The sequence below is a fragment of the Manduca sexta genome, chromosome 9 (genome assembly GCF_014839805.1).
Source record: "Manduca sexta isolate Smith_Timp_Sample1 chromosome 9, JHU_Msex_v1.0, whole genome shotgun sequence".
In the NCBI taxonomy this organism is placed as follows: domain Eukaryota; kingdom Metazoa; phylum Arthropoda; class Insecta; order Lepidoptera; family Sphingidae; genus Manduca; species Manduca sexta.
This window is the reverse complement of record NC_051123.1, coordinates 10,714,256-10,734,068: the sequence shown is the minus strand read 5'-3', so window position 1 is coordinate 10,734,068 and position 19,813 is coordinate 10,714,256. Positions and strand designations below refer to the sequence as shown.

At 38.6% G+C, this 19,813-nt stretch overlaps 1 protein-coding gene across 1 annotated transcript in view; it reads left to right on the top strand.

Moving 5' to 3' along the window:
• Positions 1-19,813, top strand: part of LOC119188823 (nuclear pore complex protein Nup88-like) — a 132,758-nt gene that overhangs the window by 65,935 nt on the left and 47,010 nt on the right. The window contains exon 2 of the mRNA XM_037436830.1: positions 4,742-4,911. Within this exon, the coding sequence (XP_037292727.1) occupies positions 4,742-4,911 (170 nt within the window). The remainder of the gene's footprint in view (positions 1-4,741; positions 4,912-19,813) is intronic.

Sequence of the window (19,813 nt, the reverse complement as noted above, 5' to 3'; positions counted from 1 at the left end):
GAAAAACGCAGTTACCAGATGAAAGTATTACATAAGAAATTTAGATTTCTTACTTTAAAGAAAGCAGCGATTGTCCAATCGTCTTGTCTATGAATGGACTTATTTACCGCGTGACCAATTTGATTTGCCAGTCTTTTATTGTACAAGATTGTTCATTGAATATTATCAAAGCCATGATTTCATAATTATTTGAAATAGACCTTCAGTGCTCCTTGCTTATAGTCGTACATGCTTTGAATCTAGGCACACTTAATAACAAACTAATGCCATAAGAAACTAAAAACATCTCATAACTAAATCATCACAAGACGCCAGCATCCGAACGCAAAGTTTATTTAATCCAGTACAGAGCGGTAAGTAATCGCGCGTCAAACACACACACACAAACAGACAAACGCGAACGCTTTGTGAATGCGCGGTATTAATTTTATTTTATTAAATATGGAAAAACGGGGCAAGTGCGAACTTGGAATCGCACGTCATGTGTTCCGCACCCGACCGTTGCCTTTTTTTATTGCTTTGAATGACGAGACGAGCTTGCCGTTCGCCTGATGGTAAGCGATACGACCGCCCATAAACAGGAGGAACACCATCCAAGACTTTGAATTACAAAGTATTGCTTAGTATTCCACTGCGCTCACCATCTTGAGACATTATTATTATGTCTAGTAGTTACACTGACTAACTACTATAACTACTTTTATATGGATATTTCGTCACCCTACTACGCGCGAGGAAATAGTCTAAGGACGAGGCCTTAGCAACAAAGTAGACACAGAAGACTGGCTCGTTTTTACTGCATTTGTGAAGTCCATGCAAACATCAATACCATTAGGCAGACCGATAGTTCAACTGCCCGTTTAGACCATAAAGCAGTTCCTTTAGTACCCTGGGTGCAGAACCCTAAAAGCAAGCGTGCGGTCGCGGCGGCCCCTCGGAGGCGAGCGCCTTGGTCGGACGGCGGCCGAGCCAACCCGTGTGTGTATCAGGAATTTTAATTCGCACAATAATCCACGGTGGCCCTTATTTTTATTGTGCTCTTCGTGTGTTTGCATATATAATTTACTTTGTTTCACGGCTTACGCCGCGTATAAATTATTTTCGTGTATCTAAAAAGGGTCGGGTATAGATTTTTAATCAGATTTTTGCAAGTATGAATATTTTATGACCTTTTTTTATAATATTTATAATGCTGCCCACGGAATCTCTGATGTCTCTGTGGTATATTTATTACAATGTATACGTACGAGTTTAATTGTAATACGATTTGATATACAATTAATAAAATACACAAAACAAATATATAATAATCTTAAATTATCTATAATGATAAAACGACACAATGCCAAGAATGTAATAAGTTAGAACAATATCGACCGAAATCACCAATATATCACTAACAAAATTACAACAAATTCGCAAAAATTATTCCCCCGCAATCGTCCCATTGTTCCGAATCGGCGGGTAAGATATTTTTTCATGTAAAATAACACTGAAATGCCATAATTCAAGCATGTAATTCGTAGCCATTATCGCTTCGCGTGGTCCACGGTACGGAACTGTCGGAGGTTTTCGTCGTCCGAATTTATGCCCTCCCCCCCTCTGTGACCGCAGCACGAGTTGCCGATTCGGGGCGGGAGTGTTGGCGGATAGCGGGGAATTCATAGGCGGTGTGGATTGACGTGGAATGGAAATTTGTGAGCAGTTAATTTTATTTACATATTTTCAGGATGAGATAATTAGGAGACTTTACTAAAATTTGCCAAAGATAAGTCTCCGCAGAAGAGGGCCGATAGCCAACGGCTTGACTGTGCCTCTGCCATTGCTTTAGTACATGGGCGGCGTACGCTACTTAATATCAAGCGGGCCGCTTGCTCGTTTGCCTAACTTAACCTAACCTAACATATACCGTAAAATACCAAAATTTTATAGAATTTTGAACGGATCCTAATATGTGTATAAATTAAATACGACATTTGCCACAGAATTTATAAACAAATATACAGAGATATTTTCTTAAAATAAATAAACGAGAGATACATTTTAGCCCTTTAAGTCCAATTGGAAAATATCATCGGATACATTTTGAAAGGGTTATTGTCGCTGTAACTCTAAACGCGGCCCTCGATTACGACGGGGGTCAGAATGTCCGGGCGCACGCTCGGCGGGGTTAACTTTTTGATTCTTTTCGATAATCACTCGTTAATACAGTGGCCTGACCGAGTTATTTATGGAGTTCGATGCTTGGTGTAGGATTTTTTTAGGGACGTGGTTTGACATGTTTTAAGTTTTCTAGTGGTTTTGTAAGGTGTGTGATTAGTGATTTGAGAGTAGAAAAGCATTATACGAAATAGTAAGCTTATTAAAACGTTTTTTTATGTCGACCGTCGGCTACAAGTTTGTATGAAAAAAGGTTATAACTAGTAGAATGATGTTGCAAACAGTTTTGTCTGCTACATAAGGGGATTAACCACATCTCTTTGGTGGCACTGTTAGAAAACTGGTGTTAAGTGGCAGTTTTTTTATTACCTTTGGAACAGTCTGTTATTAAAGCCTAATATTTTTTTGTCTTGGTATTTTTCTTTAACACGCTGAAACTCACTTTATACTTTACGATGATGTGTATCCACTGAAATCATCTGCTTAACATTCAACGAAACCCAATAGAATTTAATAAAGTGACTTCCGATCTTCAGGCCGTTCAACTTATAAACGAGTCGAAATAAATGAATTATAATTGGACATAAAAAAATATAATAATCCAAACTGGCAATACAAAACCCAATCGGTAGACAAACTTAAAACTCGATCGCTAAACATTCACAATCCAAATCCGGAAGCCGAAAGCCGAAACTCGACAAGCTCGACCTTTCAATTTGTAAACAAATCGAGTTATCTAACGATCGGGCAACGCTGATCTGTATCCCATTTCACAGTGGGCGATCAGGGCAACTTTTTCAATTTCCTCGGCGGAGCGGAGCGCGGTCCGCGGGCGGGCCGTCAAACGATAAATGATTATAACTGTGACGTCAGAGGAAACGAGCGGAGGCGCCGCGCCGTAATGAGAAATAAGGCGAAAAAGTGCGGCAAGTGAGTGGTGAGGGTGTCCTGCGGTTCCGTAGGGTCTAGGAGAGTCCTAACTGAGAACAAGATCTTAAAGATTTTATTGAAAAGATTAGCATTCTTTTTTGTATACGGGGACAGCAAAATGACTCTACTGTACCTGGTGGTAAGTGGAGTGGTCCAATAGAATGTCGACTGACGAGAGATGATTACACCTAGACCGTCGACACAATTATACCAGCTTCTTGGAACCCGATGTACACAGGCTGATCCAGAAACGCAACACCCTTACGTGGGCCACTATGACGGATTTTAACACCCTGTATACGGTGGTCACTATCCGAGCGTATATAAAATATATCCCACCACCAGTAGTCTAATGGGAATCGCTGAATAGAGTATAATTCAGTTCCGGCTGAGGATACAAGTCCTGTAAATTTTTTCGAAGACAAGGGAATAACGGGATGTAAAGAACTAACCAGAGCGCATTTCAAGCCCAGAACAGTACTGGGTGATATTGCATGTGTGAGCGAGAGATATTCTAAAGAGATAATAATCTTGGCTGATAATCAGGCAACAAGTCCCTGTTGGAAAGGAGAAGACTTATTGAGCCTCCGATAGACTCACTTGCAAACGAAAAACAACATGCACGTAGGTTTTACAAACAAGGATACCGACTCCACTCAAGGATATTTAAATTTCCAACCAAATCACGTAAACTTTATCTAAAGGATCGAGTTGGCAGATTTAAAGATTATGAAACTATAACTATCTTCAATATTAAGTTATTTCTATACAAGTAAAAGGAACTCTAAAAATTCAAGCCAGGAAGCGGAGCGGCCTTCCTCGTTGCCTTTTTCATCTTTTTATTGATTAAAAAAGTTTCCTAATCTAATATTTTCTGGAAGTACGTTTCGTCCAGAAATAGTTTTCTATTGATTCGCTTTTAATAATAAATAAGTTGTTTTAATCGTCCTTTTAAAATTTCCAAGTTATGAATAGATTTTCTTATATCCGTAATACTAGTACTTATATTCCATATTTGCGATAGTAATGCTCGAAATAATCTTCGAATACTATCCAGGACCTCTAAATGTGTTGTAAGGATTGTGTGCATCTGTTAAATATATTTTTTTAAAAGAAACCCATATGAGACGTACCCTAAAATTTCCCATATTGTTACAACGCCGACTTAGAAGAATTCTCGGTGATATACAGTCGTCATCCTAAGACATTGGGATGATATATTGATTGCAAAAATTTCACATATTGTTACAACGTCGACTTAGAAGAATTCTCGGTGATATACAGTCGTCATCCTAAGACATTGGGATGATATATTGATTGCAAAAATTTCACATATTGTTACAACGTCGACTTAGAAGAATTCTCGGTGATATACAGTCGTCATCCTAAGACATTGGGATGATATATTGATTGCAAAATTTTCTCATATTGTTACAACGTCGACTTAGAAAAATTCTCGGTGATATACAGTCTTCATCCTTGGTCGGTCGTCAGACGTTGGGATGATATGTTGTTTGCAAAAATTTCACATATTGTTAACAACATCTCGAATTGAAAATTCTCGGTGATATACACTGTTCATCATCCTAAGACATAAGAATCTGTTAATTGCTATAAGTTTTAGGATTGATTTCATAACATATTGTTACAGAAACTGCATTTCTTAACACCGCCGTCGTTCAGCGTGGAGCGCGTGATGAGCAGCCCGTGCGGTAGCCGCGTGTGCCTGTGGGGCTCCCGTGGTGTCACCATCGCTGAGCTGCCGTCGCGCTGGGGCCGCGGCGGGCTCTTCGACTCTGGAAACCAGACCGTGCTGTGCAAGTAAGTGCTGGTTTTTTATGCATGTATTGAAAAAGAAGGACATTTATTTATTTATTTATTTATTTGTAATAAGGTACACCAACAGCACTGCATCAATCAATATTAAAAAAAAGCAATAAGGTACAGCATCTGATATGTGTGCTAATAATAGGTGAACACAGCATTTACCACTAACAATATATTTAATTAAAATCTAAAACACAATAATGAGGAAGTAGAAAAGAAAATTATAAAGTATTTATTTTAGTACGGTCGTTACTAACTAAACATAATATCTATGAAAGCCAGTATCTAGGTTAAAAGTAAATGGGAATAGAGACCCGTGTCCAGGTAATATATTATTACAAATTATAATCAGCACGGTAGAGCATATACCTATCACGGCAAAACTGCAGCTCTCTAAAATCTTTCTTTGTAGCATCCTCCTCGAAAAAATCTTGAAAATTTCCCTCCCATCTTAAACTATAAATGAGACACGATCATCCCTCTTTACACGAGAGAAACTAAACACCTGAAATCTAATAACGGTTGATAAGTGCCGTAGAAAGGCTGCCACGTAAGCATCGTGTATTTTCTACTATCACGGTATATTTTGTAACCTATTAAGCTCCTCGAAGCGGCTATAATGTTAGCCTGAGGTAACGATTAACTCATAGATTAGTTGTTGTCTCGGCTAGGAACAGATGCGACAGTTCACTGATGGATATGTGCGATTCATTTCTAGACACGTGTTTTGGGAATGTTATAGTAATTACTAATTGTATATTTTTCCAGTTCCAAATAGAATTTCTGTCCGAGAAAGAATTTTTACCTAATATTACTATAAATTCATTATCCTATAATGCTATCAAAGCATTTTCAGTAAAGGCTCTTGTAATTGCGAGGCCGCCAATTTTACTACTGCGGGCCAACATCTAATGATACTAATTACACAACACTTGTATCTGTCAGAACTATTCATTTACTAATTAGCTTTGCTAACCTCATTAATTGTATCTCACGGCGTGATAGTTCTCTTTAACTTTCAGTAGGGGAGCATACAAAAGCCTCCTATTCCATTTTCTTTCCTCCAAGAGTCATCACTTATCAAGGCACAGCGAACACAGCATCGCTTCTATAGAATAATCTAAGCAGTTCGCGCGCTCGAGTCACCACTCTTTTGTACATGTTATTAGGCGGCTATATCTCGTAATTTGCATATTTTGGCAGTAAAATTAATTCGAAGATTTGCCCGCATCCAGACGGGGGTGTCTTATGAGGGGTGGTGGCTGTAATGTTTTTGGATTTGTGCATTCGAGGTTTTCTTCGTGCCGATACGGATGGTACAAATCCTCAACGTCTTTTGATTAAGTTTTGGATTATTTAACAGTTCTGTGGGCTTACTAATCTTTTGGGTATTTACATTTTTAGTTATTTTTCTGTGATGATTTGTAATGGTATATTTGAGTGCTGGTGCAGCATATATTACTGCGGTATTTCCATAATAAATTAACAAATATATATCATAAGATCCATTACCTTAAGTAGCCGTATTAACTATCTAAATTAGTAAATTCTCCTGGTTTTAGAAGAGCATTTCAATGTAGAGCAGGTTATAACTAACTTATAAATTTCAATCATCACTGATATGACCTATCAATTAACTGACATTGCACCAACCTGTATCTTCAAAAATGCCTTCGAAATTTCTATAACCAATCATTCGTCGCACACTAGACCAATCACCTCACATTCCAAAGTACACAACCCACCCACCCCCCAAAAACTTACGGCAAACGTTAAAGGGTACAGCACGATTGCAGTATTAATCCTTACAACTAATATTAGCAATGAACGGCCCCATTCGACTAATTATGCTAAGATGTTTCGAAGTTGCCGTCTGAAGGATTAGGAGTTTTGGCTCACTTTGTTTGCTTTTATACGAACTAGTGTGACGGTATCGTAGACTGTGTGCTTATCGAATACTATATATCAAATGGAGGTGTTTATGAATTTGATGTTGAGTTGGTAGTTTGTGTCATCTCGGTTAGATTGCCGATGAGAGTAAAATATATGGAATGATTCGGAAAAATTATGTGTCTATTATTAAATCTATTGTTATAGGTGTATATAACATCAGTAGGCATAGGTGTATAGCACCCACATTTTGCTAGTTATGTCCCACGTAATAGACAGCGGGCCTTTTGCCATATACCAAGCACGATTCCAGACTCTAGACTAAAACTGAGCAGAGAAGCCAATATCTCTATCCAATCCAGGTGTAGATCCCAAGACCTCAGCACAACAATCGTATAGCATACGCAATAGAAGTACTTCACTGGTAGTGTGTATTATTGTATCCTTGATAACACGTCATCAGCAGCGCTTTAGCCACATTTACCCAACGTTCCCGTCCTTCCATACCCCCAGGTTTCCCCCTATCCCGCACCCTAAATCTTAAACGTGATACACCTTTACGGGAGTGTGTTTTCACATAATATCCACTTGATTAACCAGATTATTTTGAAGTTTCAGAATGGGGTGGTTAATATTAATTGACTGCAATAACTTTAAGTTGTAAACCTCTTGGTCTAGCGGTAACGTTGCGCAGCGTAGCAATGAGTCTTCAATTCGAACCCTGAGTTGATCAAATGTTTGTGTGGTGTTTTTGAACGCGTTTTGTCTTGGATTAGATTGCCCAAAGGAGATTAGTGACAGGCAGATAATAGTAAAACTAAGGAAAATCATCTGTACATCATACGTTAAAATTGCTCGACCACACTATAATCTCCTAAAGAATGTCGTTACATCGTAGATTTTAGACATACATATAAAATATTCCCAACCAACCGCTTAGTGGGTATTCTACCATAACCACTGTCTTAAAGGTAAACAAACATGAAATAGCAGCTCTGATCTCCCTTCCACTTTACCTTGGAATTCCATAACTGCCGCTTAAAATTACAATACAATCATAATTAACGTAAGAGTACTGAAAAAATATCAAGTGACACATCTTTTAAAAAGTCTTCAGCTGAAAGTGTGTATCTAAGATGCATAAATTAAAAATAAATAGCCCAATGTCCGTAGGCCCAGACGGACGCCAAACATTCGATCCTGTGCAAACGGAAACGAAACAAACACAGACTTCGCACGGGAATTGAACCTATACCTTCCTTAAGGGAAGCTTTGTTTGTTAAGAAACGTATACTGGCCAAAAGTTAGGTATAGTGAATATTTGGAATAAAGATGGTGTACATTTGTTGTTTTGTTAAGAAATTAACTTCAAATGTCGACCGTAAATTCTAACGCTAATTTCCCTCACATAGTTCCATCACCAAACATTCGCAACCAAAAATGTCGCGACACAAACAAATCCCAAAACAGATTTCATTACCGCAAGATCAATACGCAGGGAACAAGCGTAATCCTTTAACCGCCGACCGACGCCGCAAAACCGAATCATCCTGTAAGTCTCAATTACTCCACCGCCCTGATTTACCCACGACCGAACCAATTTGTGAACGGTTCTCTGATCGAAGAAAACTATCCTCAGCCAGTTGTGCCGATATCAACTCTAAGACAGTTGATTAGAGCTGTGTTTCCTGAGTAGAGGCTCGCAGATCACTTCCCAAGTCGATATTGCCTAGTCATGCGAATGATGACCATGGATTTTGGGAATTAAATGATTGTAGTCTCTATTGATTGGTGGATAAGGTTTTGATTGCAATGTTTCAGTAACGGACGCCGCGACCTAAACCCCAATTATAGACCACAAACTATTTTATCTAACGCCCGTGTGACAGCACTAATCTTATTAGAATCTATTGGAATCGAAAGTGCTGTAGGAAAGTAAAGAAAAGGAAAGATTTTCTTTATAAGGAGAAAAATGATTTTCTTAAAACGAGAACATAATAGTAAAGTGTGTAATATCGTGCCCGAATACATGAAAGTAATGAATATTGTATATTAATCATCATCACTAAAAGGTGGACAAAAGTATCCAAAAAAGGTTTGGACGATAGTCGCTTAGAATTTCTTTATCGACTAGTAAACACAAGTCAATAGATATCATTCATGTCCGAAAGATGTCATTTGGCTCTTCTTACATCCAGCATTAGAGGAACGAAAGAGAGTTAATATTAGAGTGGTCTATAAATATTTATTCCAAGGCTGGTTATAAACTTCGTCATACTTCCTATGACACATAAGTCAAGAAGTCCAAGTATGTGATTAGGAATATGTTGTTGACTGAGAAATATTAATACCAACTCTATATACATACATTCCCAGTGCTTAACAAGAGCCTTATCTTCTAATGACAAGGTATAGTATACCATTACGCTGGCCTGGTATAGTTGATGGATATTGGGTGTGTTTTATACAGAAGAGCAATGAAGTGACGTCATTCAATTCATAAGACGAAACGCTCCTCCATACATCCGTAGCACACGTATCTCCGCCGATCAGGATTGATTCCTCGGCCGGGTGTATCCGACATTGTGATCCGGGCTTTCGGCTTAAACCAATTTGCCGGTTAATCCGTCGGGGCGTCCGCGAAGGCGCCTCCGAAGCGCCCCTACGGAAGCGATACACTACCGGTCGAGCATTACTTCTCATTCGATGGACCTATTGGTGTTTTATAGGCGGTAAAAAACGGTGCTGAGATTTTGGGGTGGATTTGCGTCGAGGAGTCGGTGAAGGGGATCAGTGGCCGCTGTTTTTCAGTGTTTTATTGGTATTTTATTTGCTCATGATGAGGGGCATGAAAGTGTGACGTTCTTTTTATTTCTATGTTTGACATTACCCTACTGCACCTATGGTAAATAGAATAGGATCTAGATAGTGTCGATTGACTGGAGATCATTACACCTCGCCAGTCGGCACAGTTTTGTTGGCCTGTTTGAAATCTCCTGTTTTAGAATGATGCCAGCTTTCTTGTTTGTTATTGAGTGAGTCTTGGTCAACTACGTTCAATCTTATTGCAGTCTTTATGGAGTGAAATAAATGTGGTGGCTAACATGAAGTACAGTAACGCAGGAGATCTTGTTCGAAAATGTGACTTGGCCCATGTACCTATCGTATTGTTATACCCTGTATTCCAAGCACGAACTTACGCGCTATGGTATAGTTGACAAAATGATTTCGACTAAGTAAATGTTTGATGAAAATTTGAGTAGCGCCCCCGGGGTCGTACTTGGAACTAAAATACGACAGTATGGACATTGCGCACGTGTAAACTTATGTATGGGAATCCGCAACACAAATTAGTTCTTTTGACGAATATTATTGGTCAACTATGGAGATATACGTAAACGTTAACTTACTCGAAACCAATACAATACAACAATGCGTAAATTTCTGCTAGGGATCTTTAAACAATACGCTTCTATGAGTCAGACTTCACTCTGTAGCAATTTAACGATCTTGAGTGCACAATCACCGCTCAAGAGCCTCTTGTAATAATTAGGTAATCAAACAAATATTTCAATTTCCAACCGTAGTCACAGATAGTATTAGTGTAATAATCCGCATGTAAACATCCCTTGTCGGTATGCAAATATGGTGTCCACCGGTCAGTCCATGAGAAGCCCCTACGTCCTTGTGTACACTCGTTTAGTGGTCGTATCGCTGGATTAACTCCTTATTGCTTAAGCATACAGTATGGGCTTAGCTAATTGAACGGTTGAGTTAGTTATCAAGTGATGGTGCAAAAGAACACTCGAACAATGTGTCTTCTCCTTAATAGAGACAATAAGAAAAGTGCTATTGGACATATTCTTAGTCATAGTCTCATTAGAAGTTTAGGTTACATTTTAATAACTTATTAGTCTTAAGGCTAGATTGTTGTTAAAATTATTTATTTATTTATTTATTAACACTTTGTACACATGGTATACAGGCGGACTTAATGCCATGGGCATTCTCTCCCAGTCAACCTTGGGGTGGTGTAGAGAGGACGGAGGTAGGTGTATAATAAAAGAAGTGAAAAACAAATAAGAAGAGAAATAGTAAACAAATGTAATTAAAACATACTCGCATATATAAATATATAGATATATATATAAAAAATACATATATATATACATATATAAAAATAAATAAATATATAAATACACTAATAAGTCAATTAGAGGAATCTGCTACTTCTGCCAGCAACAATCGACGAACTCTCATTTTAAAAGCCAGCCGTGTTGAGGACGACCTGATTTCGAGCGGGAGTGCGTTCCAAAGAAGGATAGATTGGATAGCGAAGGAAGAGTGAACAAAATCAGAACTGTGCGAAGGACACTTCAGGAGAAGATTGGTAGACGAACGCAAATTCCTATCATGCCCATCGCAAAGGTAACTAAAATTGGAAGATAGATAAGTAGGAGGTATAGGAGACCTAAGGAGAGAATAGAGAGTAGTAAGCGCGCGTAACGAGCGGCGCTATGTATTACATATAGTCGTTACATCAAAGAATAAAAGAAAAGTGATGGTTGTATGTATCCAGTTCTTAGAAACCATATCCTATTATGTCTAATAGAAATTCTTTGAAGGACTATGGATTGAGTAACATGAAAATTACGTACCTACTAAATTTACAACTGTGTCAGTGGTGTACCTAGTTGTATTACAGTAAGACTATAGTGCTGAGGTCTCGGATTCGATTTCCGGGTCTGGTTTTTTTAGCCAATATCAGCTCGAAGTCTGGAATTTGTACCCGATATGGTGATAGTCTCAACCCCTATTAGATCATAGGGCGGAATATACATGGCAGAAAGTGAATGCACCAGTTGCTCCTCTGCCTACCCCTTCGGGGATAAAAAGCGTGAGTGTATGCATGTGTAAATTTACGACCTGATTATGTACTAAACTATATTTTCCTCTGACAAATAAAATTCTTATGTCCACATGTCCAGCAAAATAACGAAGTCCGGCATAACTAGATTACATCGGCTAACTTCAGTAAGTCGTCAGTCGCAAAGAGCCACTATAGCGGGATCTTCGCAATGTACGGATATCCCTAGTCGAGTCCAAATTATTTTCTTTACTTACATTTGTGCGTAGGAAGGAAAGTCTAACCCGTCACCTCATAGAAAGTGTTCAACCTATAATAAGTCAGGTATTATCTGACCTCCACTAATCGACAGTTGAATTTAGTACTTAATATCACCCGCATAAGATTTTTGATTCAAAAAATACTCAGTCCACCTCAAGAGCTCACCATACATTGGTCTTTTAGTACTTATTACCTACTTCATTAACATTCCGATGAGACGTCGTCTAATGAAAGAATAACATACCGCGCCATGTCCGAGGCTTATATAAAATCTTTTTAAAAATATAACACGCAATGTATTTTAATTAGAACGGTGGGGGATTAATAAAAAAGTTATAATTATTAATTATTTTTCAATTAGAATAATGTTGATTTTTATTGTAGCTCTTAACAATTTTTATGGTAATGCTGAACATGCAAGTCGCTCAGATTATAAGTAATTATCACTGCTCGTTTTCGGCTCATACAATCACATTTTAGAAGGAATTAGCGATGCTTGACGTTTAAAGTTAAGCCAAAGCAACTTCAAGGCTTAAAGGTAAGAATAAAACTTTTATATATTTCAACTATGTTTTCTAGACAATGATAATACCACAATCAAACCGATTATTGATTTTAAATACAAAAGTATTAATAACGCCATTCTATCAGTCAAGTTCATATACACTACTTACTCTGAAAATAAATTATAGTTGACCAAATATACACGCGTTGCTTTAAAAAGTTTTTGATGCATAGATCGGAATCGATTCCACACCTATGTATTGCTCATTCAACTGTACATTCTTTATTAATTATTTTAAATTAAATCCGAATTCAATTATTCAAAACCAATAGCACCTACAAAATAACAAATAAAAAACGCAAGCCGGAACAATCCAAAAATATTCAAATGAAAAATAAATTTTCTCACGTTTAACGTTTAAACGCTAGTGGTTTTCGCCCCGCTGAGACTTCGACCGCACCGATTTAGGGGTAGATCACAAAGAATCCCCTTTTTATCCTCAGGGATGCGCCCCCGATCCACTGGACCGTGCCTCCGGTATCGATAACAAATTGAGGCGACGGGGCGAACCGAAAGGGTTGTTCCTTGTAAGACGTTTAAGGGTTTATTGCCTCAATTGACATGTGTTGGGACTTGTTGCGCAGTTTTTTTCGGAAGGGTCAAGTTAGGGGATTTTGAAAGTGTTGGCAATTGGTTTATTGAGAAAAAGGTTTCTATATAAGTTGGAACGTGGATGGATATTGATTGTGATTTGTCAGTATTGGACTTTTCAAGCGACTCTTTTGTTTTTGACTATGCGGTCGTGCTGACTAGCTAATTGTAAAAAGAGAGGCAGCGGTTTCTAATAAACATTGCTCATACGATAAAACAACCTAGTCTAAACGTACAGAGCTAAAGTTTCGTAAAAAATAGACCCAAGCACAAAACCCTTTGCTTTCAAATAAACAACCCAAAAGACCTTCAACCACTTACAACATCCAATATGCGACACAGAAAGCATAATACGAAAATCTAACAAAAAGCAATTCGCATTCCGTCAATGTCCAGTACGCAGCAACCCGTTGGGCGCCAATAAAATACCTGCGTAGTTTTGTATAGCAATTAACAGAGGCCCGCAATCCGCAACAGTTTAATTTCGAACACCGTCGGCCGCAATAAACGAAATGCAAACGGACCCGAACCGGACTGGATTCGGGTTGCCAGCTTCGTGCAGGAATTCGTTGGGAACGTTGTTGGTTTTAGTGATAGAAATTGGTTGGTAAAATTTGTACTGAAGTGAAATTTAAGAGCTTTTATGAGAAGTCGATGCAATAAGTAGAAATAAGAAATCAATTGGGGGAGTAGTGAATACACTGGCGATTACTTAATCAATATACCCTTTTCAATTTTGCCGGTTTATTTTATTCGATAAAAATTTGCTTCGGTACAAAAGTCATAGATAGCTTTTGTATTGTGGTCGTTTTTCAAACCAGTATAATGTTTTATCCGATTTCCTTACACCAGCTATTATAATCTAAATGTATGTTTTATTATCCAGAATCCTGTAATTAAAAAATAATATTGTAACAGTCTTGCATAATTGAAAAAAAATAAACAGCTGTGAGTCTAACACAAAACACTCAAAACGACAGTCATTTTTACCATGTTATGACAGACCAAACAGAAATAAGAAATCTGCACTAGAATGTCACAGAACTCACAGGTTTTCGGCAAAGCTGGCAACACGCACTCAAAGCCATCCACCGAAAGGGAATGCGATGAAAAAGGCATGATGTCCACACACTCTTGAGGAGGAATGAAATTACAAGCGGCGGTCACCGGCCGCGCACACGTAATATCATTCCGCGCGAGTCTTGGAAACGAAATTAAATTTTGCATGAAAATTGTACAATATACAAAGAAACTGGGAACAAAGGCGGCGGCCGGCTCGCGGTCTGAAACACTTATCACACGCGGCCCGTGTAATTCGTTCCTAATCATGTTACATTTTTGTGCGCCCGCCAACGGGCCCGCGGCACTCGGTGTGATTTGATTTTAATTAGCATTTTTTCTTCTCGTCGTTTCCGCGCGGTTTCGCCAGGTGCGTCTCGTTTTAGAATGGACTCGTTAGGGTAAGTGGTTGGATTTTTTTTTGTTTTTCAGTTAGCTTTGAAAGAGACACTTATTGCTGACTTTATGCCAATATGGTTTAACGACTTCGAATATACGCTGTTCGTATACATGCGCCATTAGATTCCTAAAGGTTGAAAATTTACTGTGACAATTTTATAGCGACATATTTTTTAATTTATAATATTCTAGCTGACCCGACAGACGTTGTCCTGTCTTAACTGTGTATGCACGCGCGCATCCTGTCGATCGCTGACAGTTATTTCAAACCACTGACAGTTATGTAAAATTAATATTGTCGTTAAGTTTTCTTAAATTTTCTAATTGTTCGCGCAATTTTTTGATTTTTTTCTTTCATAAGAACCTTCTCCTGACAATAACAAACACAACAACAAAAAAATAGTGAAATCGGTCCGTTCACGCGTGATGGCGTGACTAAGGGAAATAGGAATTCATTTTTATATATATAGAAGATTACGGGATTAAGTCTTCTAATGCCCGATATGACCTACAATTCACTTTACTGCAATGCAACTTGTAAAAAAATATCTACAATTCCCTACTTCTTGATCGTTCTTACCCTTTTAAGATGGCGGCGGTAGATTTCTTGATCTACCCTCAAATGCCAGATCTAAGAGACCGCATGACGAACTATGCGACGCGTGTAACATTCGCCCGTTGTATTTTTGAACCGGGCGAGTACAGCGGTCGCTCCGACCGTTCCATTATTAATGACAAGTGTGCCTGCCTGTCGGTTAATTATACCTTTCATAATGTACAAACGTTTTGGGAATCTCGCTGGATAATGTACTGGATCCGCGATGTGCGTAACGGGATCTATTTTTTGGGTACTGGTGTTGTTGTGGCGAATCCCTGGTAAGATACCGAGATGAATGGTGATCTAAAGTGCCAAGCTGAAGAGATAAATTTGTCTATAGCAGTAAAAGCCTGGCTTGATCGGAGTACTATTCTAATAAGCAGATATCATGAAGCGACAGTGTTGTGTTGAATGGTGAGTATTCGGACGCCATAGAAAACCGTCCGACTCTTACGTATTTTTTTTTATACGCGCAAGGGAGTTTGTCCCCACTGCACCCGATGGTAAGTAGAGTGGAGTCTAATGAAATGTCGACTGATGAGAGATGATTATTCCTTGACAGTCGACAGAATTATGCCGGTATATATGCGGCTGGTTGCAGTAAAAGGTTCAATCATTACAACCTACGGCCTGTATCAAACCAACTCTTATTGACAAGCAATAATTATTATTAACAATGAATACGTATTGTTAAACAATACATAAGTTCCATTAATTAATATTCCAACATACAGAACCACAAAACACGAACGGGTAACAACTCGACTTGTCCATCAGTTTTCGGTCACGTGAATTATTAAACGCGTAGGCGCTGTACCAAAAATGTATTCACTAATGCGAATCGAGACTTAAGAGGAGAAAGGGCAAAATAATTAAAGAGTGCCATTAAAAATTCCCAACTCCGCACCGGATGCGTGGATGTACAGTGTACGTTTAGAAATTATCATTACTGTATTATGGAATACGCTAGATTATGTCCGAGGGTTCGGGGGAGATCGGGGATTTTTGGACGATGATTATATTATATTATACAGTTAGTTTAAAAATAGGGTAAATTGTTGCTGCGTGATTGAATAAGTATTTTTATTACATGAAGTTGGTTTATTGGATGGAAGACATGATCGTCTAAAATAGGTTCGCTGCAAGCCGTGATCTTAATTTAATTTCGTGTCAATATTTTATATTCTTTGAGAATTATCGCTTGCTTTAACGCTTTCGCAAAGGAAAACATCGAGAGAAAACCTGCACACCTGAGGAGTTTTCTATAAGAATTTTGAGGGTGTGTGAAATCTACCAATCCGCATTAGGCTAGCGTGGTGGACTAAGGCCGAATTCCTCTTAATAGTAGAGGTGGCCCGTGCCCAGCAGTGGGACAGTATATCATACTGGGCTGATATTATTATATATACTAATTTCAGGGCACCTCACTCAATTATAGACAAACCAATGATCAGTTTAATTAATCATTTACCCTATCCTTGTTACAAACATTTAAACTGAAACAATCGGCATCCACACCTTGCACACTTGCACTATTAAACCCCCGGTCGTTTCGACCGCAGCCTCCCACAACAGAACCGAAGGCCGCTGAAAGACCAACGGGCCCGGCGCAAAGGTGCAAGACATTGCGGTGTTTGCGGCCGCGTCTGGCCTGACGTACGAACTGACAGTGCGGCGGAGGCCTAACGCGCTTTGCATCTAGGGTTGGGTTTTTTTGGGTTAGGATTTATAAAATATCTATTTTATTAAAATTAAACTATTTTATTAAAACCGCGACAAATTCGAAAATTATTCAATTCAATGTCTAACGTTCGCGTAAACATAAGAAATCATTATAACTATTTTAATTCAAATCTATCTCTTTATTGAAAGTAGCTGTGGCTTATTGAGTCGCAAATGAAACTCGATTGTGTTTTTTTGCTAAGTTAGTACCTATACAGGTAAGAGTTTTTAATTTGCCTGCGATTTAGGCTGTGTTGAAGTTCGTTAAAGTAACCTACATCTCTTTGATTATTGTAATAATATAAATACTGAAGTGTGAGATTTCTTATAAACATATTAGACGTATCGAAGGACACCTGTATCCAAATTTATAAACTGTAATTTAAAATATGGATAATAATTATTATATAATTATTAGGATCTTATATTTAAGTAACACAATATACTTTTACAAATTACGACTAATATTTTTAACATAATTACTAATTAATATGGTAATTTACCATAACAATAAAGGTCTGTACGAACTCACACTAAATTAAGACTGAGCTAAGAAAAAAAAATTAGCAAGCCATTAAGACAGGTACACACACACTCTTTTTAATCAAAATTACATTCGCCCGGTGTAGAGCGAGGTGCACACGAACGGGTTGGCAATGGGCCGGCCGTGTAGGGGCAGGGCGGGCCTTATCCAATATTTATTAACTTATTTCAAAGAAAATCGTATAATTAACACCATCGCGCGGGGGGCTGGCACCGCCCGCGACCCCCCGCGACCCCCCGCCGCCCCCACGCGTGCCTCAATGAACACTAATTCGAGGTGGACGTAAAGGTGCCATAGACTGCACAGTTGTATTGTGCCTACAGGCGGTTTGTGTACAAAGACGGCCCTGGGTTTTTTTAATAAAAGATATTGGTTAGGAGTGGCCATAATGATGTAGGGAATCGAATATGAAATGAGCGATCGCGGTTTAATTTCTATGTTAAAATAGTTTATCATCGGTCGAGTATTTCGGATGTTCATTAAGGCGTAATTTCGCACCATAGATTTCTCGGTGGTACTTGATACTATAATTATGAATTGTCTGCTATGAAAATCACTCACAATCAAATCACAGTGAAGTAGGGATTCCGTGGTATTTTGTGACCGACATTGATTTTTACATGGGTTCAATTCCCAAGTCTGAGAACGTGGGCTTTATTTGTCATCAGGTATCTTGCTTTTTATATTATACTAGATTTTGATCGCGGCTCCGTCTGTGTGAATAAGTATTTCCAAGATAAAAGTCCCACTTTATATTTTCACGGGATAAAAAGTTGCCTGTAACACTCAGGAGTAGGTAATGTAGCTTTCTATTTGTGAAAGAATTTTCAAAATCGGTTTAGTAGTTCTTAAGATAATCGCGTTCAAACAAACTCTTCAGCTTTATATACTAATATAGATTATATGAGGCTAGTTCGCAGAACTGACGGCAGATAAAAAAAGTTCTCGAGTGGAGACTACGTACTGGCAAGTGCAGCGTTGATCGTCCACCAGCAACAGACGACTTGGTAAACGTCGCAGGAACACGCTGGATGCAGGCCCCTTTCAACAGGTCCGACTGGAAATCTTCGGGTGGAGGCCTATGGTCTGCAGTGGACTTTATGTGGCTGATGATGAAGATAGATTATATGTAAAAAATGTATTACATACCCATAACCTCCTCTTAGCCGAATTTCGACCACGGCGGCCAATCTCAACGAAGATCAGCCAAGTACGCAGGATATATTATAGTGCACAAGTGTGTGCACAATACACAAGCACTCTCTGTTCCTTCACTCTCATAGTTCGGTGAGACGGCAAGCCGACATTACCGGAGAGAGATTAGGCGCAGGACCAAACGCTTTACGTGCTTTCCGAGGCACGAGGGTATCACACCGTCATATTCCTGACTCCGAGCTGCGATTGGGTAATTTTTAAGATGGAAAAACTCAGTCACAATTATTTTGGCCCGGCCCGGGATTCGAACCCAAGGCCATGGCGCGGTAGTCGTACTTGTACCATATACAATTACAACTAAGCCACCGAGGCAGCAATAAAAATGTATTAGACGAGTATTGACGTAACGTCGGCTCTACATAACTTGATCTTCGCTTGTGATTAGTATTCAGTCGCACTTCTTACACGTTCCAAACTTAATATGTGTATGTGTGTGGGTGTATTTTTGAAGCCCTTTGATATAGCGCCACGACTTGAACGCACTCGGCATCGGTCTTTGGGGGGTTAATTTTATTTTAATTGACTTCATCTGACCATAAAATAAAGACAATTTTCACATGTTTGTATGACGGATCAGAAAGTCGATGAAAGAATCAAAGCATTTGAATTGTAGTATAATTCTTACACATTGAATTTTAAGACTTAACATTCAGGTTGGGCCAACCCAAAGATTGATTCTATTATAAAAATAATAATTAAAATGCAAATCCATGTGTAATAACAAACTTCACTGATTAACCAATAAATTTATAGATTGTGAGCAAAAGTCACGATTTTCAAATGCTTCATAATAACCATCATCGCAAATCAAATAAACACTGACTGACCTCCTACCGCCCCCTCTGAATACACCCCTGCACGGGACGTCACAAAAATATGCTAATGCGAACCTGTGAAGCGAGCCACGAGACGCAAATTGAGTAAGTCTCCCGCTAAGTAACTACGGCTGGCGTAGCTCGACGTCGGAATTTACCAAAAATGTTCATTTCGGCTAAAAACTGCGGTCCATCTGTATTATTTTTGAATTTAGAATTATATTTTAATAATGCTGGCCGTTTTGGAATGTTTGATTCTATATTTGAATATTTGAATGGCCGACCAGCCAGGGCCCGATTTAGTGTACAATTACATAGATCCAAAGAGTTTTAATATTGTAAAGAGCGACCATTGGGAAGATTGTCATAA